This window comes from Lissotriton helveticus, chromosome 2_1 (genome assembly GCF_964261635.1).
Source record: "Lissotriton helveticus chromosome 2_1, aLisHel1.1, whole genome shotgun sequence".
In the NCBI taxonomy this organism is placed as follows: Eukaryota; Metazoa; Chordata; class Amphibia; order Caudata; family Salamandridae; genus Lissotriton; species Lissotriton helveticus.
In genome coordinates, this window is record NC_136059.1 from 1,152,422,596 (window position 1) to 1,152,448,763 (window position 26,168).

A 26,168-nucleotide genomic window follows, 5' to 3' on the forward strand; every position below is an offset into this window, starting at 1 on the left:
AAGGTCTAAGCTTACAGGAATGCAGTAGTTCCTGTATAGAAGAAATAGCTGTTACAAACGGAGTTATGGCTCTGGCACAAATGAGTAAAACCACTGAAATTTGCCAGTTATGGTTATGAATGCACACAACACATACCATAAGTCATGGCGCCCCTAGTGCACAATGGCACAGATACACAAAAACAGGAAACTTTAAAAAGTGATTGTCATGATTCGGAATCTGCGTCTCAGGAATTACCATGGCAACAATATACAAAAGAGTTAACCCTTTCAATCCATGTTGCGCATTCACCAGGACCTCTCTTGTTCGAGTCAGTCTGAGAAGAATCCTCACAGACTCAGATATGAGAGGGACTGGTAAAAGTGGATATATGTAACATGTACTCACTACCTTATTTAAAATGACATATATTGCACAGCCAATCATGTACGCAGATGGCACAAAGGAGCACATACACGTACAACTCAGATGCAGAAGCGCAAGCACATCTGTAAAGCTATACCACATTGACTTCACTGACAATGTCTCCATGAACATCCCACTCAGCCAGTGGCTGGAATATTAAAGCGGCGCAAAACCTGACATTTTTGGGGTGGTGTTGTGCAAGATGATGCTTGGGAAGGTGTGAGAACAGTCACAGGCTCCTCATGTTTATTGCCATTTCTCAAAGAGCTTGATGACCCTGGCCCTAGAGAGCTTTAGGGTCCTGAGGGTGACTCAGAGAAGCAAAGCTCTCAGGGGAAGGCTATCCTTGTTGTTGATGTTATGTGTTCTTGCTTTGAAGAGTATTACGAACAGGTTTAGACCGGTGAAGCAAAAATAAGCCTCACAGAAAATTCCCAGTAATCTCCATGTGTGTATATTGGATAGATCCCTCAGAACCTGTATAAAAAATTAAATGAATTGACATAGTATTCTAGATATACTGTGACAACGTTTTTTTTCTCTTTTACAGAGTTGTAGAAAGCAAGAACCATAAGTTTCAAGTTGGTGAATTTGTTATTTCCCCAGCGGGTTGGACAACTCACTCCATTTCGAACGGCACCGGTTTACACTTGCTGCTTCCAAACTGGCCTGAAAATATCCCAAAATCATTAGCTGTTGGAGCACTTGGCTTGCCAGGGTGAGTATCAAAAAGAAGACATTGATTGCATCAGATGAAGATGTTTAATAACAACTATAAGTCCCTCCCCTGCCATGCACAGCTTTGTCAGCAATGATGTAATTTCAAATGTTGCAGTCATGCAATCAATGGTGTCATAGATCATGCCATGAGTGATGTAAAATGTGGGATAATTAGCTGTGCATGGCTAGGATGCAAGTTATAGTTACTTTGGGGCATGAGTTATAATTAGATAACTATAAGTGGTGAATTTCAGTGTTTTTTTAGTTTAAAAGTAACCTTTTTTTAAAGTTTAAAATGTAACGTTGTCACTGAAATTTTCACTTACTATAATGTCACTTTAACTTGTTTTTTCAGTGAATATATATATGTATGTATTACACAGTGTCACTCTCCATCTGCGTAGTTAGATAGGCTAACATTTCCATAGGAAGAAAACATTTTGTTGTGCTAATAACTTTGGCGCCTGACGAATCTGCAAAAAACTTTCAAAAAAAGATGAATCCACCTCAGCTCCATCTTGGAAAGTTTTGTGCCGATCGGTCAAGTAGGAGCCTAAACAAGAAGGGAGATCCCAATATGTTGATTTCCTATGTTAATTCCTGTGAGAAAGAGAATAAATGGCGTATCAAAATTATGCGAAATTTGGCAAAAAAGTCGGAACTTTACTGTGAAAGTAAATACATTCAGTCATTTTTTGTATCCACATTGGAAAAGGTGCTCAGGTTGAGCTTTTGTGGTGCGGGTACTGCTGAACCCTTACAGGACCAAATAAAGTCCTCTTGTGAGGAACTGCCATAGACTCCAGTGGGAGCCATGATACCCACAGAAACTTAAAGAAAAAGAAAAATTTCTAGGATTTTGTTTTAAACTTATTATTATTTTATTACCACATACGTAAGGCCAACCCCACCTGCGCACACAACTCCATGCCCTGTATGCAGCCAGACCCTGTACCAAACCTCGCACCAATCCCTTGCGAGAGACCTACTCACCTTTATGCTCGTCCTTTGGCCATGCGCAGTGTGGGATTGGGCGCAGGGCATGGTCTGTGACCAGGACTTATGCCCAACCCCCTACATGCGTGCTATCTCACACAGCACAAGGCTTTCTAGCATGTGCAGCATGCGGTTGGTCTTGCAGGTCCTGGAGGCACTCAAGCAAGCTTACTGACTATGTCAAAACATCACAATAGCAAAATATAAAAATGAGCCTATTGGCTTGATCAAGGTGTGAGCATATCAATATGTATAAGGTAAGTTTAGCATCTTTATTCAAAAATCCCCATTTTTTTAAATCAAATGTATATTTTGGTTCACACAATGCAATCTTTAATAACTAATTATTATTTTTAAAAAAAGTTAATAAAGTTTTAATTCAATAAATAAAATCAACATGTCTGTGAGACTTTCTTTTAACATAGTTCTTATAACTGCATTCAGTGGGTTGAAAAATGTAAAAGGAATGACTCAGAGACATAAAAAAAAAACATGTGTTTGGGTGTTTTTTAACACACAAATTGCAGTCATAAAAACAACCACAGAGGGCCCTGCATTCCAGCTGAAGAGAACTGAGCTATATATATTCGCCACACTTTCAAAACAGAAAAAGTCGACGCTGTGTCTGTGTGCAGAATAATTTTAATGCCAGCTGGTAATGCTAGATGCGTTTCGCCTGTCCTGCAGGCTTGTTCACTAGCAAGTCAAAAGTCAATAAAGTTTTCTTAGCATTTTTATTATATACAATAACTAATAGGCTAAAAGTTAAAAACAACAGAGATGCAAGAGGAACCTATAAATGTGTATGTAAGTCTTCTTCCATGTTGAGACCTTCTGCGTTCTTGGTATTGAGTTTAATGATGTACCTGGATTAAAGTCTGTTGTTTTGAACTTTTCTGTATAACACGAGCACTCTTAGGCAGATGATTGAATATGTAAGAAATGTACTGTTAAGGTGGAATATGTTTACATGCAGGCTTTTAGAATAATTATGATCCATATGAATTCGGATAAGCCCACTTGGGCATAATTGGGGGTACTGCAACATTAGAAAGAATATTGCTTGATGCCTAATGATTTTACCTAGTGCATTAGATATTTAATTAAATTTTGCCGCGTGTAGAGAATTGAATTAGCACAGCTATTCTGTGCAATGTAAAACCTATGCAGGTTCAGAGCTAGACCACTAAGGTCAGAACTCCAGTCAAGCATGGTGCGCGCATAGCGTATTAGTTATTGTAAATAATACGAGCGATACAAATAAGCACTTGAAGCTGTTATTGTACATTTTATCTATGCAGCAGGTTTCATGAATTTAGACAAAAACACAAGTAACAACTCACATCGTTGTAATTATGTATGCACTGTATGTATGTGTTAACAAACTACCAGTCTGTCATCTCACTTTACTGTTGTAGTTTATCATGTCACAGGTTCCCACTCACAGTTAAAAATGTAAAGAAAACTTTCTTGACTTGCTAGTGAACAAGCCTGCAGGAGAGGTGAAACGCGTCTAGCATTACCAGCTGGCATTCAATTATTCTGCACACAGACACAGCGTCGACTTTTTCTGTTTTGAATGTGTGATGAATTAATGACTGGGAGGTCTATTTCGTCAACGCGACCTTTGATTTGGAGGCAGCGGGCTATCCTAATCCAGTGTGGAGTATATATATATATATATATATATATATATATATATATATATATATATATATATATATATATATATATATATATATATATATACCAAAAGATGACCACACCGTGTGCAATTTAGCAATCTTTATTTGCTGCCGCTACCAAACGCGTTTCAACTGCCCCGCAGTCTTGTTCACTGGTAAGTGAGCTTGTAAGCGCGGCCATTTTAAAGTTCATTGCGTGTGTATCATTAAAACTACAACAATAACTAACATGAAAACAGACTCGTAGTTCTTCACCATATATATATATATATATAACCTACTGGCAGTCGTAGGTAGTTATAGTTAGGACCTTGTTTCTATTCACAAAACAATTTTTCTTTTCCCAATAACTTTGGCACCGGTTGACGAACCTTCGCAAAATTATCAAACGGGGGCTGAGAAAAAAGGGGGGTCCCAAAACGTGTTTTCTTCATGTTAATTCCCATGGGAAACTTTAGACACAGCTACAGCCCGAACTGCTGAACGGAATTGTACCAAATTTGGCAAAAAGGTAGCCCTTGGTTCAGAAAGAACTCTTGATGTTAAATGGTGTAAATCCGCTCAGTAGTTCCTGATAAATTAAAAAAAAAGAGATAAAAAATGCATTTCCCATAGCAAACTTAAGACACGGCTACAGCTCGAATTGCTGAACGGAATTACACCAAATTTAGCATAAGGGTAGCCCTTGCCTCAGAAAGAACTCTTTCTCATAAATTGTGTAAATCCATTCAGTAGTTGCTGAGAAAATCAAAAAATAGAAATATCGATATATAGAGGCACGGAGGATCCACAAACCCTCCCGATCACGAGCTGCATTCTAATTGGCTGTCGACACTGCAAACCAGGAAGTGTTGGTAGCCATCTTGTGCCTCGGTAGAATTGAGGCACAAGAATAGAGAAAAACAAATGCGCAAAACAAGAAAAGGGGGCAGGGTAGAAACACCCTGACCCCCTAGGCCAGCTCAGCTCACTATACAAAGAGCCTATTGTGAAAGTTACCCCTCCCATAGCCACTCGGTACACCAGGAGTCTGCCCCTTAGTTCTGCTATTTTGTGGAGGACTTCCCCCTTGAAATGCTTCACCACTAGGATTGCTACCCCTGCCATTTTAGTGGTCCCGCAGGAGAAGTATTGTCCCGGGAACGCTCGTGAGCAAAGCCTGTGACAGTCCCGGGTCAGCAGGTGCGTCTCCTGGAGGAGGCAGATATCTGCATGTGTACTTTCCAAAGAGGAGAGTATCGCTCGTCTTTTAACCGGGCTGTTGAGTCCCCGCACATTGAGTGTCAATATTTTAAAGGTGTTAGGCATCGTGGTGTGTAAGGTGATGAGCTAAGGTTATGGCATCTGGCAGGCAACCCCTATCAATAAGCTCACTTTGCCACTGGATTCAAGCAAGCCGGGCTGAAGACGGGTGTAATGCCAGAAACCGGTCCTCGGAAGTTTGTTTCCGGTCCAGGGAAGGCATGGCTTGGCAGTTCGGGCTGGACTGTTCCCATGAGGCACAGGGTCAGACTGATTTGCATATGGCCATGTCTGAACTGGGGTGGCAGAGTGGGCTAAAGAACGGTGATGGATTAAACCCAGATCTGTTGACTGGGTGTGAGTGTTTGATTGGTTCAAATGCTCCGTCCATCACCACCCCCTTTTGTACCGTTCAGTTTGAATGCCGGCGCTCCACTTTTGGCGCGGTGCGAGTTTTCTCTGGCAGGGCAGCCAGTAAATATTGCTTTTTATTGCATTTTAGCAAACATTGCTATGCCCAACGCGTTTCGGTTCTTCACTCGAACCTTGACCATGGGTAGATTGTAACAACTGGGCAAGACCAGGCATTTTTATTTCTACTACCACATCTACTTCCTGTGTGGTTGCACGGCATTCTGGTCCTAGTAGTGCACAAAGTATTTTTACGTGTCATAAGCGTTTTCTAAACACTGTATGATTTCTTTTTTATATAAAAGGGGCTGTATATAAAAGCGCTCAGAGGTCACTTGTGCATATATATATATATATATATATATATATATATATATATATATATATATATATATATATATATATATATCTTCTCCAAGGGTTCCTCGATCTCAAGGACGCCACTCCACAAGTAAGTAAGTTTAACAAAACTTCTTTATTAGGAAGCTTCACATTCCGCCTGTATTTCTGAGAGTCCCCGACGCGTTTCAAAGCTGCTTGCTTCTTCTTAATGGGGCAGCAAAAAGACAGGTCACGGATAACTGCAGCCTTAATTTAACCAATTGCGCATGCACTCTCCAGTGAGTAGCATGCTGGGGGATGCAGTTCAATTTATCCCACAGGTGGGGTCCGTTGCCGTGTCAGAACAATTTAGGTTGCTTTTGCTTTACAATTCAACAGCCCTCCAGTGGGCTCCAAGCGCAATGTAAAGTTTCCTTCACCAGCTTACTTTCGCTGCTAACCGGGCTGAAGGGTGCACCCCGGCAGACCCGTTACCATATATTCCGTTCCACTATGTTGATGCATTCTGGGGCCTGAAGTATGTTGAGCAGGCACGTGACCACTGGGTTTTTAATTAATGCTCACCTGTGATCAAGACGTCAGGGACGTCGAAACGCGTTAGGAAATGAGCTTTGTTTGCACAGGATGTGATGAATAAATGTCAGCTGCATCATTAGACACTGTGGAGCTCTGTTCTTGTTCGTGGCTGAACGCGCAGTGTTTCCAGGATCTCCATTCCTGGCTTGAGCTCGCCCTGCAGGACCGGCGGCCCCCAGCAAAGCGGAGGTGTCTTTTGTGATATTGAATGAGGGGGCATGGACCGCTCCTCGTCGTTTGCCAGCTCAAACGGACAATCCGTGGCAATATGGCAAAGACGAGCGAGTGAGGGAGATAGGAGAGGGCTACGCCTCTCTTTGGAACAGTGGAGCAAAAACAGGGGTTATGTCCAAATTACCCTCCCATACCTGGACAAGGAGCATCAAAAGATGAAAAAGTAGAACAAAATAGTATTGAGGGATAAATTCAATTTATAATTTTAGAACATGAAAAGATAAATTATCCTGTTCTATATAACTAAATATATAACAAATCACTTTACAAAATTCTGAGGACATATAAACAAGTACAAAAAGGGAATGGCGCAAAACAAATATGTATAAAGAGAAAGCAAATTCACTATATACACACATAACAATGCATTATATACAAATCACAAATACAATCTATACATTACATATATATACAAAACGTGTACCCATAGATAGATCTCATAGGATGACCTATCACACACTATATACACTCCTAAATTCGAGTGATATAACTCTATAATGGAGATCCCAATACGCCTGAGATGTAACTTCTCTCAACGCTCTCTTTTGCATAAGGCGCCTGACTATACAAACAAAGATAAACTAAGCAGGGACTCCTAATCACAAGGGTGTCGACGCTGTCGCGGTCGCGTTTCAGCCACTGGGGTCTTTATGGCATCATCAGGACAAGGGTACTGAAGACAAAAACACGCGCTCATCCAAGAGGTGGTCACCCAGGGAACGAGGGCGAATTAGATCCACTGGGCACCAGCACCCATAGAGCACTTAACGGGACAAGCCGATGTCCCTCAAGCAGTTATCCGGCTTCAGAAAAGGGAATTAGCAAATCCAAAACCGAGTTCGAGGCTACTGCACTCGCTCAAACAGCAGGTGGCCAACGTGAGTTAATGGTCCATCTTCATAAGGAAACCGGGAAAGCACTTCCGCGTCTCTTTGGAACAGTGCAGATGCAGCATGTATTGAACATCTTGGGGCAACCATCGGCACTATGCAACGTTACATGAATGGCATCAACTGGGGACAGCACTGCAATTTATATATATATATATATTCCGCTCCACTGTCAAACAAATGACCAGACCAGCACTCTCGTTAGATTAAACCTCACTTAGGTTTATTTGCGCAAAAAAAATACAAACAAGACGCGTTTCAGCCTTAGTCTTCGTCAGCAGACATCGGCGAGGCGGAAGTTAATATTAGCAAAATGATATGTTAACATAAACAAAGGACTTATTGTTCCAGATTGGTCGCCATCAGTGGCTATATTGTAAAAACAGAAAGAAAGTATATACATTCATTTCATGTTCGCAGAGACCTGCTATCAAAATTCAATTTCCACACACTATAACTGGGCGGAGGTAATTGAGAAAAACATACTACTATTTCATAATTGAACCCTGTATGGGTATAGTTGATAAACAGTTTTGCACAACTATGATTTAAATCTAAATTACTATTCCGTCATCATGTTCTCTTGTGTGTTGGTTGAAAATAAATTAAATAGCCACATGGTTCAAAATTATTCAAATGAATAACACACGATCCACTATATACAATGATTACACTAATAGTTGATTTAGCCCTGAATGGGCCTTTAGTGACAATTTCCCACATATATTGTTTCTTACTCTGTCACTAATCGGTTCAAATAATACTGTCTGTAAATCTAGGATCATGTTATTAATATTCAATGATGGCCCTATAGTTACTAATAGCAACCCGTGGTTCCTTCCCTGACATTAGTGCTGCTCATTCCTACATACTAGGGCTACAGGTGAGTTGTGAGTTCCTCGCCTGCATTTAGCCCCTTCGGCAATTTTGTTTGGAGTTCGATAATATACCTGGACTCCAAGCGTCTTAGTCTTTTCTTGTAGTCTCCCCCCCTGGTATCCAATGGAATACAGTCGAGACAGAAGAAGGTTAGGAGGTTTCTGTCGCTATTGTGGTGGGTGGCGAAATGCCTCGCTACCGGGTAGTTCTCATCTCTGTTGCAAATCGCCCTTTGGTGTTCCAATATGCGTAACTTGACAGCATTTACCGTGCTCCCTATGTAGCGATAGCCACAGGGGCATTCTAGGCAGGACACCACATGGGTCGTGGAAGAGGTCATGAATTTGGAAATCTTAGTGCATGAATTTTTGTCTGGCACTTGGTAAGATAGGACTCTTCTACTTGAACTGCATGCCTTGCATTTTCCGCATGGAAACGAGCCATGCATAGCACGCAGTCCGGTGTTAGATCTTTCCATGGCTAGATGACTCTGTACTAGCGTGTCTTTTAAGGACCTGGTCTTTCTGAAAGTAATTAGAGGGTGGTTCGAGAGTTCCTTCCCAACCACTGCGTCTGACTTTAGAATGTTCCAGTTTCTGCGCATTATTGCTCTCACTTTATTCACTGCCACTGAATAATTGGTAATGAGCCTTATATTGCCTGTTCCTTCCTTATGATTTCGACCCTGTCCATCTCTCAGTAGTGTTTGTCTATCTGTTGTATACACTTTACTCTTAGCATGTTGGAGTACCTTCTGTGAATAGCCACGTGATTTGAAGCGTTTAATGCTCTTATCTGCTGCCTCCTCAAAATCCTTCTCCATAGAACTGTTTCCTTTTATTCTTAGCAATTCCCCATAGGGAATACTATTTACAAGAGTTTGGGGGTGGCTGCTTCGTCCATGAAGGACTGAGTTACCAGTCGTACTTTTCCTATATAGGGCAGTTTGATTAGCCCCTGATTCTACAAATACCCTAAGGTCAAGGAAATTTACTTCTTCCCTACTCATTTCTTGGGTGAAAGTTAGATTTAAATTGTTATGATTCAGGGCTGTGATGTACTCTTTTGCTGAGGACTTTGATCCCTTCCAAATGATGAAGAGATCATCGATGTATCTCCTCCAGCAAACTACCCTGTCCACCCACTCTACCTTGTCATCGGCCCAGGCCACCAGCTTCTCCCACCAGTCCACAAACAAGTTCGCGTAGCTGTGGGCGAAGCAGGTGCCCATTGCCGTCCCTCTGATCTGCCTGTAACGTTGGTCTTGGAAAATAAAGATATTGTTGTTGAGACAAAATGAAATAAATTCCATTATCATTTGACTATGTTCCAAGTATCTGGCTGATCGGAGGCCAAGGAAAGATCCCACTGCCTTCATTCCATCCTGATGTCTTATACTGGTGTACAAGCTGGAAATGTCAAGAGTTATCATAATGAAATCGCTCTCCCAGTTCACATTCTGTATTTGCTTCAGGAAGTCTTTCGTGTCACTCGTATAAGAACTCATTTGAATCACCCACGGGGCCAAAAAGGAGTCGATAAATTTAGATATATTCTCAGTTAGCCCTCCAATCGATGACACGATCGGTCTTCCTGGTGGTCTAGCAGCATCCTTATGGAGCTTTGGTAAATGGTAAAAGGTGGGGATCTTTGGTTGCTTATTCTGTAGGAATAAGAGTTCTTCCCTGGATAGATTTCCTTTTCCGTACCATTTGTCAATCAAGGTATGGTATTCTGGTATGCTGGATTGATATTCCTCCTCTGTTGTTGGCGAGTAATTGTCCTTATCCTGTAGTTGGCGAAGTGCCTCTCTACAATAATTTTCTCGGCCGAGTATCACGCCATTCCCGCCCTTATCGGACAGCTTTATGACAATGGAATCATCCAGTTCCAGAGTTTGGAGAGCTTTTCTTTGGTTGGATGATATATTCCATTTAGTTTTGCATTTAGAACTTTTTTCTTGTTGAGATAATTTCTGAAGATCTTGAATCACAGAAAGATCTTTTGCGTATTTATACCTTTTTATATATATCTTTTAGCATATATATTTGTATATGGTTGTAAACTATGTATCTATTTTTCTACTTATTCAAAATTCTGAAATGCTATTTATTTATCTTTATACTTAAATAGGTGGATTAATTTGTGACCAGCCAACACAAAGCCATAAACTGTACAACAATGCTCGATGTATCAATGCATTTATGCCATAATACCGATACATTTGTTTGAAACAATAAGGTTTGATATTGATAGTGTATCCTCTAATTAGATTCTAAATATCCATGCACAACTGATGTAATTTATTGAGAATGAAATCATGCAAAAAACCTACAAAAGTTTACTTTGAATGGAATGTATATACCACTGGATGTAAGTGAGCACTGTCACTAGCACTTTAAAAGGTGTGGGATTTGCACAAACCAATGAGCACACTTAAATTGAAAAAAGAAAAAAAAAGAAAAAAAGAAAAAAGTAAAAAAAGTGAGATCCTATTTAAACGATTGCAATAGGTGGTATGGCATCATGTGATCAAGTCCCAAGCTGGGGACGAAACGCGTCATGGCTGCCCCTTCTGTTTGTACAAAGTAATGAAATAAACCGAAGGTATTTCAAGAAGACTGTGGTCCGCGCTCTTCATTGGTGTCCCGCGAAGGAAATACTGAGAAGAAGAGTTTTGCTTGATATATATATATATATATGTATATATATATATATATATACACTGATGAAGGCAGTACGCCGAAACGCGTCTGTGCAGTTTCCCCAAATAAACCGTACAGTAGTTTCATAACCCTTCCTTGAGTGCTGCATCTTTTCTTGAAGGATACGAAAAGTTCAAGCGTAATATATATATATGTATATATGATTGAAACGCGTCATGCTGAAGGTGTACTAAATCAGGCTGGGATAAACTTCTTTGCACCTACTTGTGGTCCGGGCTCCTCTGTTTCCTGCAGTAACCTGTGATATACAAGGGACTGAATGTAGTGTGCTGATCCAGTGCCCACCCAGAACACCTGTAGTGTAGTTCCTATATTCCCAATAGGCTCTGCGCATTGGAATAATATATCCTTTAGTTTAGACATAGGACTGAGGTCGACTAGGTCTCTACCGAATATATTAAACTTAATTGTGAGTGCCAGCAAGCTCAGAGGTCACTAGAAACTTTCTTGAATTCACAAGAAGGGATTAGTTTCTTACAACCGCATAAACATGACAACTTTGTTTCCCAAGAATAAGAAATCAATCTCTAGAGTCGCGGAAATAATAGATAACTATTTTACTCAGTCAATTGTGCATGCTTCGTTTCACCAGAGGTGCTGAGAAAATAGAGAGACAGGCGTTTTCAATAAAAAGTATTTATTGAACAGTCTTCTTTCTCAAGCATAAAAAGTGTACTGCTACAATCGTAATACTGGATATAAAGTACAGGGCATATCATACAAAAAGTATTATAAAGTAGTGCTGTAAAAGCATGATATGGTTTCTAAGCCATAAGTCGCCTAAAACATATAAAATATATACAGTGATAAAATAATGACTAAAAGTACTCAACTGGTGCTTCTAAAATACGCCTACCCCGGTGTACCTAACCTAAGTCTAGTACTTCGGCACTTGCGGTTCAGGGCGTCAGGCAAGTAGTTAGTCGATCTGCTCCAAACCACCGTGTGTTTGTCTGGGCAAATCTAGGCATATTTATACTTTGAAGGTGCCGAGTTTGACATGTGATTGGACTTAATACCGTCATCAAAGACTCAGTTCTTCGAAAAAGTCCATGATTTCGTAGATAAATTAGTATTCAGGCAAGGGGAAGTCCCTAGCTGCTGAAGACGGGTTTCTCTAAGAAATCGTTGTTGATTCTTGGGATTTAGTGGAAGTAGCCATGCCGTATTTGGGCTGCATAGGCTCAGTCTAAATATGGTAATGTTTTCTATGCCTATATAAGGATCGAACAATCTATACCTATATAAGGCCATGAATTGGGAAAAATTACACTAGAGTCCTAGATTCATTTACAACACACCCACATGGCTAATTTTATTTTGGAGATGCGTGGGGAGGACCAGAGACCCTGTGGCCCCAGCAGGCTCCCCACACATCATGTGCGCTGGTGGGAGACAGCATATGTTTTATTAAGTGGGTGCCCCAGTTCTCACCTGGGACATCCACACTGCAGAGGCATTTGGGGGGGCGCAAAGAGAGCCCCAGAGCACCCGCAACCCCAACTGGCTCCCCTTGTGGGAGCCTGTCACTCTTTTTTGTAGATGGATGCCCCGGTGCCCCCTGGGGCTCCTACATTGCAGGGCTCATTGGGGGTCATGGTGGTAACCCTGCAGCCCTAACCAGCTCCTCTGCTAGCCTCGTACTTGGTGCTGGTAGGAGCCATCACCTTTTCCTTGCACTTGCCGGGGCAGCATTCGGTAACTGCTCCTGCCAGGTGGTAGCAAAGTTGAGTTCCCTGCCCTGGAGAGTACAGGCAGGGTATGCCCATACTCTCACTGGCATGGAACCACAGTGTCCTGGGGTCAAAGGGGGCCACATACCACTTCTCCTTTTGTTTTAGAAATTGGCCAGGGGATGGGGTCCCTGAGGCCCAATAGTGGCTCGGGAGTGGGGCCACTAGTCCCCTCTCTTATTTATTTACCCCTGTTAATGGGTTCCCCAGGGCAACATTGAGTCATAGGGAATTTGGCCACATGCCCCTCTCCTCTTTAATTTTAATTTCGACCTGGAAGTGAGGTCCCTGGGGCCCAAGATTGATTCAGGCAGAGAGGCCTCACTCACACACCCCTTAATAAATATTTTAAAATTAATGATGAAGCGAGATGGCCCAAGGGGAAGAAAGTCCCCTCAACCGAACAGAATGCCATAGATTTTTTAGTTAAGTTTGCGGGTCTCTTGCGAGAGTCCCTCAAGCCCAACCCTCCAGATATAAAAATAATTTCACCTTAATTTCTCTAAAACTACTGAGCAGATTTATACCAAATCACAAAATGCACACTTTGTGGACCAAGATCTAACTTTCTGCCAAATTTGGAGTAATTCCAGTAAGTCATTTTTGCTGTATCCCTTTTTAAAAATATTTATGGATATTGCATGGGGTTTTTGTTTTTTCAGACCCCTCTTTTTTTGACTCCCAATTGACAGATAAACCCAAAAAAGAAGTTATGAAAAAAATAATACTTTTTTGCAAAGTTTTGTGAGGATTTCTCAATTATTAGCAAACCAAAAAAGGCATTTCCTATGAAAACGCAAACCTACCTATAGCTACCCAGCGGTGACCGTGAAATATGGGATAAAGTAACCCCTGCCATACATTATAAGGATATTGACACTAAGGAGTTCCATGACCATATAGGGGAACAATGCTGAAGTGTGAGTTGCTTAATAAGGTCACAGGACTCTGAGGCACTGAGTAATTACGAGTGACTGAGATTAAATCAAGAATTCCATCCAACACTTTTTTGTATTCCTCAGTGCTACTCCCTATGTGCAACAGGTACGCCTAGATGTGAGTCCTGTGCTCATTGTGCCACAAGAACCACGTAGCATCGAACTGAGGATTCAAATTAGGTCAAAACTGGGCTGCTTGTGTTCAGGTTCAGAGGGGTCCTGACTTTGCAGTTTGTGCTGGACTATCCCTACTGGAACAAAACAAAGGTAGATATGCGAATGGCTGTGTCTAATATGAGGTAGCATGGTGGACAAAACAACCATGGCCTGGGATTTGGCACTGATTAATGACCAGTGGCTGAGATTAATTTATGCCTTTCATTAATGACTATTTATTTTCCTCAGCGTGAAAGCCATAAGTGTGATAAGTATGCCCAGATGTTGGTCCCATGCTTACTTTACACTGTGACTAATCTGCAGCAGACTGAAGAGGCCCAATATGGCCAAAACCTGTCTTATGTTGTTTTTACTTTCCAGTTTAGAGGGGACCTGGTTTAGCAGTTTTGACTGGATTGTCCCTATAGGAGAAGGATTAAGCCACATTTTACTACTGCTAGGTCTAAATTGAGTTGGAATGGTAGGTAAACAAACACTGGACTAGGATGGAACTTTGAGTAATTACCAGTGGCTCAGATTAATCCAAGCATTCCATCCACAACTTTTTAGGTTTCCTCAGTGCAACAACCCTTTTGAGGGCAGCCAGCCCAGCTGTGCATGGATGAAGGGCAACCAACATCCTCTGCAAATGGCCTTTGGCTGTGCAATGCTAGGGTTAGTCAGAGTGCCTTGTCTCTGGCCAGACCCTGCTCCATATCCTTTGGAGGGTCCGTACCCATTGCGGGTGGCCAACACGTGCTATGTACAGGGTTGTTCCCATGCTTACGCTCAACCTGCTGTGGATAGCCAACACCTCCATTGCATAGCCTTGTGGACAATTATCCATACATTTTTCTTTGTGGTTTTATTTGTTCCTGTTTATTGTAGGTTTTCAGCAAACATTTTGTTTTATAAGTTTATAGGGTAAATATTTTTTCTTCAGTATTTTCTAACTGTAAGCAACCACTCAGTCCCAGATATTGCCCTGGCCATCACGGAAGGCCACTCAATCACTCACATTGATCATGCCACCGGAGTGGGTGATGGGATTGCCATCATATCTCATTCTAATTTCAGCTGCACTTTAAAAATGCCTGAGGGCATGGACCTTATTGAGAGACTGGTCTTTTCCCCCCAGATATCTCCCAATGTCTCTCTCTCAGGAGCCTTAGTTCTATGCCCTCCCAATGCCTCTGCCTCAGCCCTTGATGTACTTATCTCTGTACTAGCCCCTTTCAATCTACCCTATTTCAACTTTGTAGTCCTTGGAGATTTTAATGTCCATATGGCTTATTCTAACTATAGATCAGCAGAGCAATTTAGAGAGGCAATTTGTGACCTTAGCCTTCCCCAATTGGTAGCGGGTGCCACTCGCAGTGGTGGACATACCCTGGATCTGATGTTTTCTAAGTACCCCTCCCTTACGGTTGGTTCCCCCATTCCACTAGTCTGTACAGATCACGTTCTAATGCCATTCCATGTATCCCTTTCTATAGCCCATTGGGTTCTACTACATCTAAGAATAATCTAGGCTCTAGTGGAAAATCCTTAAATCCAGTCTATCACGTTTGTCAAATTGAGGTGATTACCTCGGAAGGAATGGAGGATGCAATCACTTCCTTCAACAAGTCCCTAGTACAAGGCTTTGATAAATCAGCTTCTTCCAAAACGTATTATAGTAAGTGAACTGCACTTTCAGCAAACTGGTATACACCAAGTCTTCAGGAAGAAAAACTTTAATGCAAACAACTAGAAAAGAAGTGGCGAAGGAACTAAGGCATTGAGGACAAGCTGGCTTATAGCCCTGCCCTCAAACAGTTCCGAGAAATATCAAAAAAGCTCCAATTGTTTTACTTTCTTTACAAACTGCAGCCACCGACAATGCTCCCAGAATGGTTTTCAAAATCGTCAAAACGTGTTTGCAGCCAGAGGCCCGCAAACAAAGTTTTCCTTCATCCCAGTCTCTGGTAGAGGACGTTTCCCTATTTCTCCACATGAAAGTGGAAAAAATCTATTCAAATTTTAACAATCAGTGCGATGCCCCTATCCCCAAGTTATCTTCATCAGTCTTTCCAGACAAGACTGTGTTGCGGCTTGAGTCGTTCGATAGAATCTCATTAGCAGATTCTGAGCACATAATTCATAAACTCAAAACCGGTTTGCCTCCTGACCCCTGTCCCCACTTTATGCTCGCCAATGCGGCCCTTGCCATTAATCCACAAAGTAATGTCCTTTTTAACCTGTCCTTAAAATGTGATAAGGTGCCTCTAAGTTGGGAAAGGGCACTGGTAATTCCTCTGTTAAAAAAAAGTAAATGCCAACCCAAGCACCTTGAGTAATTACAGGCCCATCTCTCTCCTGCCACATTTTGACAAGATGATCGAATCCCTGGTGAATTGTCAGATCACCAGCTATGTGGAACAGAACAGGATTCTTCAGCCTACCCACTCGGGCTTCCCTGCTGGTTTCAGCATGGAATTAGCCCTTCTTGAAGTCACCAAACATATCAGAGGCAACCTCAGCTCGGGGCAGAAGGTGATGGTCATCTTATTATATCTTTCTGCCGCCTTCGAACCTGTGTGGCACAAGATCCTTTCACAAAGGCTGCAGCAGGAAGGATTAATGGGCTGCACTCTAAAATGGCTCCGCTCCTATCTAGCAGACAGACAGCAGGCGGACTTTCTCTCTCCCTTTACCTCCCAGTCTAGAGCCATAAGCTGTGGTGTTCATCAGGGTTCATCATTTAGCCAACTCTTTTTAACATCTATCTGGCCCCATTAGCTTTGGTTGGCAAAGTTAGGGTATGACCATCATATCTTACACAGACGATAGACAACTAATGATATCCTTCCATCAGTTCAATGAAACTGTAATTGGGGACTTTCAGGGCTGTCTTGCCGCCATTTCTCAATGGAAATATAACAGCAGTTTGCAACTCAATTCCGACAAAACAGAAATTTTAATGCATGGCTCTTCCTTTCCCTTAATGCACTGTGCCTTTGGCCTTCTGACTAAGGGCCTGCTCTCAACCCTTCCACAGCTCTTTTGTCAAGAATCTGGGGTTCCTGATGGACATTACACTTTCTTTGAGACGTCAAGGCCACTGCAGTTACCTGTTCCAGTTTAATGAAATCTCTAAGAATGCATTTAAAATATCTTCCCCTAGACACTCACAAAGGGATGGTACATGCGCTAATCACCTCCAGGTTGGGTTATACCAATGTACTTTATCTAGGTACCCTCCAGAATCTGCTGTCTTGACTGCGGTGTATACAAAATGCTGCAACCAGGCTCATTTTGAATATCTGCAAATGTAATTCTATCAGACAAGGGTTCAAAGACTTATAATGGCTACCAATCAATTCTAGGATAAAATTCAAAAAGCTTATGATCACTCACAGAGCACTCCACCAGAAGGGTCCTAGTTACATTTAAGACAAGCTTACACACTAGTCTACAGTAAGGGCACTCCACTCTTCTAACCAGAACCAATTCTGCTTTCCCAGATTTTCACAAAGCCAAATCAGGTGGCAGGTCTTTCTCTGTTCTAGCTCCGGTCTCTGGAATGCTTTCCCACCCTCCCATCATTCCATCTCAAGTAAAAGCTTGTTCAAAGCACGGTTGAAAACAACGCTGTTTGTGAGCTGTAACTTCCTGATGCTACCTGACTTATGCAAGTCCCAGGCTCTTCTTCTGAAGCAGCAGTTGTGATCTATAACCATCTCTTTATTTGTTCATTCAAGGAAAGTTCCTGGCCTTGCAGAAGGAGGGACTGTCCAGAAGCAAAAGCCCTGCATGTTCCCGCCACGAGGCACACTCAGAGAAAGCAGACTACTTTCGAGAGCAAAGCCAGGAGCTACCTGTGCAGTGATTGGGTCTCTCAGGCTATCTAAGTGGTTCCCTTGATGAACTACACTAAGAATATTCAAGTACAATTGTTTTCACTGTAAGCAGCTGTGGGGCCAGAAGCTGGTGCTGCCACTGCTGATGCCAAAGAAGAGTAGTTGCATCTCTGTTGAAGTTGAGCCAGATTACCTGGGGGACCACAACTGCTGAAGATGCATTCCATCCTCTGAATTGGCCCAGAGGCTGCAGCTACCTTGCCTGGCTGTCCCTCTGCACTCAGCCGGGAGGGCAACAACTGTTAAAGACATGCTGCTACTCAAGATCTGATGTGTCAATCTTGTCTAGCAATTCACATTCTGAAGGAAAGGCACCACTGTGGCCATGGTAGTGAAGAGTGCCCCAGCGAAGTGGGAGAGGTGAACTATGCCCAGCAAAGCATGTGATTTGCAACATCATCAAGCAGGTAAAGCAGCTTAGACTACAAGTGGAACAAGGGATTACACACACACTTGGGAATCAGGTGTGGGGACTTGAGACATTTTGAAAGAGTCAAAACCTGCATGAGAACTAGTAAACTGTGTTTCAAACCTACCCAGTGGGAGTTTAAATTAAGTAAGCTGTTCCTGTGCCACATTTATCCTATGCCTGCAGTGAACCTGGTTAATAGCTATTAGGTGCAGGAGAGCTGGCTGTTTCCATTCTTTTCCAAAAATAATAGTCAATTACCCATGATTACAAACCAGCATTTTGCTACTCATATGTGGGCTGGAATCTCCAAGTTCCTTTACTTACAGCATGTTAGTATTCTTGCCATTTCACACTGTTTTCTCCAGTTTCCTGTCTACTATACTTTTTTGGATGGCTGCAATCTGCCATTCATGCATCAAATCACACATGTGTTCAAGACAATTGAAGAAGATGGGATTCCCAGCTCTCATACTGTGATTTTGTTTCTGTAAAAAGCGACAAGTATTTTATCTTTATCCCTATACTTCTCTTCTCCCCATCAAATATTTTTTCTCTTTTCTACTAACCTGGAAATAAAACATGGACATCTCAAATTTGATGGGGACAGTTCTGCTTGCTGCTTTTGATACACCTTGATAATTTAATCCTCAAACTAGTATCACCTGTGGTTACTCACCTGAGAATAGCTCTCCTAACCTCTTCTGTTTCTCTATGTTACCTCTCCAAAACAACCTCTCTTCTTCTATTTCAGTGTCTCATTGTATACTACCGGTTTCTTCCTAGGTTAGACATTATACTGTGTTCGTCACTATTTCACCCATTTCTCCTGATAAACTCTTCACTCTATATCTGCTCCTCAACCTCTTCCCTTTTTCTACTACTGCAGTAAAACATCCTCAGCCCATCTCTATTTCCCTTACTGTGGCTCTTTTTTTCTTCTACTACCTCTGCCAACTTCTTTACTCCATCGCTGTTAGTCCTCCCCCTTTCCACTGCCTACACATTACTAGCTGTTGATCCTGGTATCCAAGCAAAATATCAGAAAATATTGAGATTACAGAAATATAATCAACAGGAATATTGAAGTTAAAAATATAGTTTTTAGTGTTTGTAATATTTTTGTAAAATATATTGATGTAGAACATGTATCTAATATAATTTGTGTTTGTTTATCTGTATTTTATTGTAATGTGTTTAATTGTGTGTGTTTGATATTTTATTATTTGTGTTTTTGCAAAATAATGTATTTGCTATGAAATTGTTCAAAATTTGCAATTTTAATTGGATTTATGTTGCTAAATAATGGTTTGAAACTTTTTTTAGTAGCAGGATATTGGTTTTTTAGGGGATAAGGGTGGTGAGATTTTTATAAAGTATATATTTTAAAGTAACATTCATGGTAAAAATTTAATGATAGGCATATTAATATTGTATAATGTATTTTGTTAATGTAATCTTTTTTTACATTTTAATGTAATAGTAATACAAATATATATTAATGGTATTAAGTGTAAAATACTTTATATTTAAAAACAACAAGTTATTGAAATTATTTTAAAAATTAAATAATGATAACATATTTTAATAAAGTAAAAATAATTAAATTAATACTTTATAGCAGTTTCAGATTTTATACATTTTCTGGAATGTAATCTAATTTAATATAAAAATATAAATACAATAGTATAAATATGTATTAATGATATAAAAGTTCATCTATTTTTCAAAAGTCTTTACTAAATACCAATACTTAAAAATATATATTTTAAAGTAAGCATTTCAGAAAATATTTGTATATAAAAAATATTAACAATTGTTTTTTTTCTGAAATAGTATTTCAAAATTAAACGGTTCTATATTTATTTTGTGTTAAATTTATTATTTCATTTAAAATATATATCTTTTAATGTTTGCAATAATAAATTTGTTTAAAATATATTTTAATTTTTTTAAATTGAGGATTATGTTTTTATTCAATTTTTTTATGTTATAAAGTTTAGGAATTGTAGTAATTCTTTTAAACTTTTATTTTAATTAGTAATTCTAATCAATTATTTTAAATATTTAAGAAATTGTGCTTGAGCATGGAGTGTTTATTGTGTATCTAAAATATTTATTTTGTATTTGCGTAATTTAAATGTTTTTCTGTTGAAGCGTATATAGGTAAATTTAGCTCTTTACTGTCTAACATGTTCTGCAAGTATCCTTAGATTGGATTGGGAATAGTTATTGCAACCCCTTTAGTGTCCAACACCTTTCCCCAATATGGTTAGGCTGAAGTGGGAATAGTAAATGTCACCTCTTCACTGTTGAACACCTTCCCCAATATGGTTAGACTGATTTGGGAATAGTAAATGTCACCCCTTTAGTGTCCAACACCTTCCCATACTATGGTAAGGCTGTAGTGAGAATAGTAAATGTCACCGCTTTACTGTCCAACACCTTCCTCAATATGGTTAGACTGAAGTGGGAATAGTAAATGCCACCCCTTTTCCGTCCAACACCTTCACCAATATGGAAAGACTGGAATGGGAATAGTAAATGTTACCTCACCCCTTTAGTGTCAAACACCTTCCCCCAATATAGTTAGGCGAGAGTGGGAATAAAATGACACCCTTGTACTGTCCAACACTTGCCCTAATATTGTTAGACTAGAGTGGGAATAGTAAAGGCGACCCATTTTTTGTCCAATTCCTTCCCCTGTATGGTTAGATAGGACTGGGAATAGTAAATGTAATCCCTTTAGTGTGCAACACCTTCCCCAATATGGTTAGATTGCAGTGGGCATAGTTAATGTTACCCCTTTACTGTCCAACACCTTCCTCAATATGGTTAGACTGGAGTGGGAAAGGTAAATGTCAGCTATTTAGTGTCTAACGCTTTGTTTTAAATGGGTCATTTTGGAGTGTCATTATTTAACTTTATTATTTCAGTCTGAACTTCTTTATTATAATTGTATATCTATGTAGTAGGTATAGTTTATGTTATTTTATCAATATTACTGGTGTTTAGAAATATATTTAAAAATATAATTATTTGTTTGTGTGTAGGTAATATTATAATTAATTACATTTTTTACAGAATAAAGGCATGTAACACATTTTTCAAATTTTATGGTTTGAATCTTTATTTATTGGATACATTTTCAATTTTACACAATGCTTACAAAAAAAACTTGGGTGATGTAATCAGTGGTGTCATTAGTGATGTCATCAATGATATTGTTAGAAATGGGATTTCTGGTTGGCTAAGGCTTGTGCCAAAGCCAGGCAGAAACCACCACTCTAGTCAGGGCAAGGGAGTTACACACAGAGGATAACCTCTGCTCACCCCCTTGGTAGCTTGGCACGAGCAGTCAGACTTATCTCACAGGCAATGTGTAAAGCGTTTGTGCACACACACAGCAACAACCTACCAGGCACACCACAAAAGGAACTCCATACAAGGTTACATCAAAAATAGCCTTTGTATTCTCATAACACATTAGAATAATAATCACATAATATACATTGCGCCACCTGGCACTAGGTAATATCTACATGGGATTATATACACCTGACAGGGCCCACTGGATCACTGTCAGAACCATCACAAAGTGAACTTAGTAAAAGTAAGATATATAATAAACGTACAACCAGTAATCACTGGTAACCACTGTACTCAGCATCATCCTGTAACATAAACCTCATTATGCACAGTATCACATTAAGCGCAAATTACATTCTGTGCCAACCTCACCAGCATAAACACATTTTGCAATCATCTCATAATTCTAAACGCATTAGACCCTAACCTCCTAAGCATCACTCACATTAGGGGTATAACTCACAGTAGGAAATAATCTCATCAGCATAATCACAGTATGCAAATCACCACATCCCAAACGCATTAAGAGGCAAGAATCACCGTAGAGAATCACATTTCCTAATATCACATAAACCACTGACTCCCCCTGGCCAACTGGCCTTCTCTAGGGCTCAAATGCCCTGCTTCCAGAATGTCAGGGCTACTGCCAACGCACCATAGTTCACAAGTGCGCTGGGGCAGAGGAGTGCATCTCACTCCTCTCTCTCTCAAAACATGCCCCCCAAAGAACTGTGGCCTAAACGTGGCAGCTGGTACTAAGTGCTGCACATCTGTAAATCCAGCTAAGGCCCTGGCACCACTGTGCCTCCTGTCCAACTCAGGGACTCTCTTGCAAAAATGTGGCCAAATGGGCATGGGCCCCTCTGGGCCTTCTAGACCCCTCTTTGGGCCCTTTAAACCTATGCGCCCATCAATTGGCAGATGCCCGCTACGGCAGCGCAGCTGTGACATCATAAATGAAGGGGGCCTCAGCACCTCTGTGCCCTCAGGACCCGCACAGGCTCTAAAACCAAAGATGCCCCCTTGTTGGATCGGCCCGCTCTCTTGCGGGACCACTCAGGCACCGACAATGTGCCTCGCCATGATGGGGGGATACGGGCTCCTCTGGGCCTTCTAGACCCCTGTACCTCACTTTGGAGCGGCCCACTGTCAGGCGGGCCTCTCTGAATCCCCCAAGCACCGGTAATGTTCCTCGAACGGCACCACTACACAGGAGATAGCCTCCACACACCGGAATCTGCGCGTCTCGCTGGGAAGGCTTAGTCCGGTCTACAGCTTCTCCTCTCCGCGGGGCTTCCCTCTACTCTCGGGAGCCCCGCGCTGCCATTGGCAGCCTCTCTATTTTACCCGGGCCCCCTCCTGGGACCCGGGATTTCTCTGGACAGACGCGGGGCTCCCAAAGCTCATGGGAGCCCCACGAGGCATGGACAGTCTTCCGCGTCGCCTTCTCCCGACCAGGGTAAGCCGGTAATGACATCTGTGAGACCCCGCCCAGAGTCAGGCTGACGCGCCTCACTTCCATTTGCGGCTTGGGCCGCGGCGGTGAGTTCTTCTTGGGCAATACGGGGTAGGCTCCCGTTTTAAGCAGCCACATGCAGGGTGGGCACCCACCATAAAAACATACACATACGCGGGGTGGGGACTAGCCTTGAAGATCAAATAAGCAGGGTGGGCACCCGCCGTTTCCCACATCACGGGGGAATCCCTCACATCGGGATTCCCTCTCGAAGGGTGGCAGCTCAGCGCTGCGCAGCCTACACATTCTCCTTTTCCTTGGACAGATCAGAACCCAGCATAGCGCTCACAAGGTGAAGCGAGCACAAGAAGTCCTCGAGGATGCCAGGAAAAGCCCAAGGGTCCCAGCAAAAAGTCCTCAGAGATGAAGGGCAAGGCAGGGCAGGGCCCAGGGAGGCAAGCCATCAAGGCAGCCCCCCGTGCCCCAGCAGCAGAATGCCCCGGCAGGATTCAGGAACCAATTGACAACTCATGGGTCACAGCCCCTACGTATATATTCCTAATTCCTATGTGTAAAGTACAGGGCATGGAGGAACCAGATGCAACTGGTTCAGGGGGCAATTGGAGCACTTTGTTTTGCAAGCTCCTCTTCCCCTTCGTCAGGTGGGGGCTCGTCATCAGACACACCAGAGGGGACGGAGCCAGCATTCACTAGAGAAAACACCATCCTATTCAGAGTCAGGGGATTACCCCTCCCACTACTCTTAGCACAGGTGTCCCATTCAGCCTAGCACTGACTCACCCTGCCCCTCCTGGAGCCACTCACACCTCTCAGCCCCTGTCACTCACAAGCCAGACATGCAATTCACATCAGGCGGGCAGACACATAGCACACAGAAAGGCCAATTTCTAAAAGCGGCATTTCTCCACCAGTCACCATAAATCTGCGCACACCATTGCGCAGCATCTATTCACACGAGTTTATACATACTAAACTCGACCCTGCTGCTCCTCCCATACCAGGAATCACCACAGACATACTTATCCCCAATGCATTCCTATGGGAGGGCATGCCAATCACACCACACGTACACAGAGAGCGCACACACTTTACACTGGATCACAGTGTTAAAGTGCCCAGAGGCCTACAATCACCAACACCAGGTTACAGACAAGGCAAAAAGTTCAGGGGTGAACCTGCCCAAAAAGGCCAAGTCCAACCGATGTAATTTGAGATGTCATCAGTGACATCATAAATGATGTCATTGAACATGTCAGGATTGATGTCATATGTGAAATCATAAGCAGTGCATAGAGGGGCTCAAGTTATCGTTAGTGTTACTAACTATTACTGTGGAATTTCAATGTTTTTTTAACTTCTAAACATTAATGTTGTCTCTGAGAATTTCACCTAACTGTAACATTACTTTAATCTTTGGTTTTTCAGTGAATTTCTCAATTAAAAAAAATATATATATTGAAAAATACATAGCAATTAACTACTGCAACAATGTTTGCACTGAGAATGTTCAACTTTTCACGTATACAAAAATATTCTCAGCATAGTTTTCATAGTCTTTGCATGTATTTTTACATAAAGTTCATATTTATATATTTTTTTAAAACATCAGTTTTTACCATACTTTCAACTATGTATTTTCACTATGTACATCCATTTTTAAGGTGTGTGATCGCTCTCGCAGGTGGGTCGCCGGAGGCTTGCAAGATCACAGAGCTATCAATTTTGTTCAAATCTATTACATTGAGCTCTTTTTCAGGTGGTCAGTTGTTATTCAATGCTAATCTTTAATAATGCAGTCAGTACAGTATTAATTTTGTATTAATTGTTTCATTTAGAAACTTATGGCTGTTGCGAGCAACTTAAGTAGCTCTTTTGACATGTCTTAGGCCTGCCAGGGCAGCCTATGTGTGCAGTTGTAAACTGCCATTATGACATGGCAAACTAAACCATTTAGAAACAATTCACAGGAACCTGTGTTATGGGAAGCACTATTCACTTATTCACTAAACGTGATAGCTTTTTTCTTCTTATTCTTCATACATTTTCAATCAGATCTCAACATATTAAATATGTCAGTCTTATGTTTCACCAAAAGTTCATGCAAAATTTTCGCAGTCTAGTATTACCGTTTTTTTAAAAAAGAATGACCCAGAATTACCCAGAGTTGTTCTCCTAGATTCCTGATGTGTAATCACACACAGGATGTGTTTTGTACACTAGGAGATCGTCTGGTTTCTGTGTATCATATAAAACAAAAAAGTTGAGACGTGATTGTAGATTGTAAAAAATATTTTGGTCATTATATGATGGAATGTTTTGTTACTTGTAGTGTATTCCCCTGACGAAGGTGCATACCGAAATGCATTGGGATATGACTTCACGTGTTTAATGATGAAGAGTTGTTTGAAGAATTCCAAGTAATATATCTTCTGACAAATAAGAAGAATAAAAACAACCTTGAAGAAAAGAAATGTGACCAGAGTTTTGACGAGAGTCTATTCATATTTTGTTGTGTATGTTTGGTATGACGGTTACATTAGCAGTCTGACCCGCAAGACTGCGAAAATTTTGCATGAACTTTTGGTGAAACATAAGACTGACATATTTAATATGTTGAGATCTGATTGAAAATGTATGAAGAATAAGAAGAAAAAAGCTATCACGTTTAGTGAATAAGTGAATAGTGCTTCCCATAACACAGGTTCCTGTGAATTGTTTCTATTTGTACCAACTTGGCTAGGGGCTAGTCAAGATATGGGTCAGCACCAGGTTTAATTGAAAACAAAAAAGATAAAAAATTGTTTAAATAAGGAGTGCATATCACATATCATTGTTTGCAAACTAAACCATTTGCCAGACCTAAACTTTCCTTTTTTATTACATATGAGTTACCACTAGGGTAGGCCCTAAACAATACATGAGGCAGTGTGCAGTGTAAAAAAGCACTGCATTTACTTTTAACTTTTACATGTCCTTGTAGAGAAAAACTCTTACATTTGTATTTTTCTACAGCACGGTCAGCCTCCCCATAGGATAACATTGGGTTACCTTATCACATTTAATAAGTGATATATTTC

The 26,168-nt window shown here is 41.2% G+C and overlaps 1 protein-coding gene across 2 annotated transcripts in view; it reads left to right on the top strand.

Moving 5' to 3' along the window:
• LOC144818511 (prostaglandin reductase 1-like) overlaps positions 1-26,168 on the top strand; it is a 1,303,604-nt gene that overhangs the window by 1,070,922 nt on the left and 206,514 nt on the right. For both annotated transcript variants that reach the window (XM_078675999.1, XM_078675998.1), the window contains one exon: positions 957-1,124. In XM_078675999.1, coding sequence (XP_078532125.1) covers positions 957-1,124 — 168 coding nt within the window. The remainder of the gene's footprint in view (positions 1-956; positions 1,125-26,168) is intronic.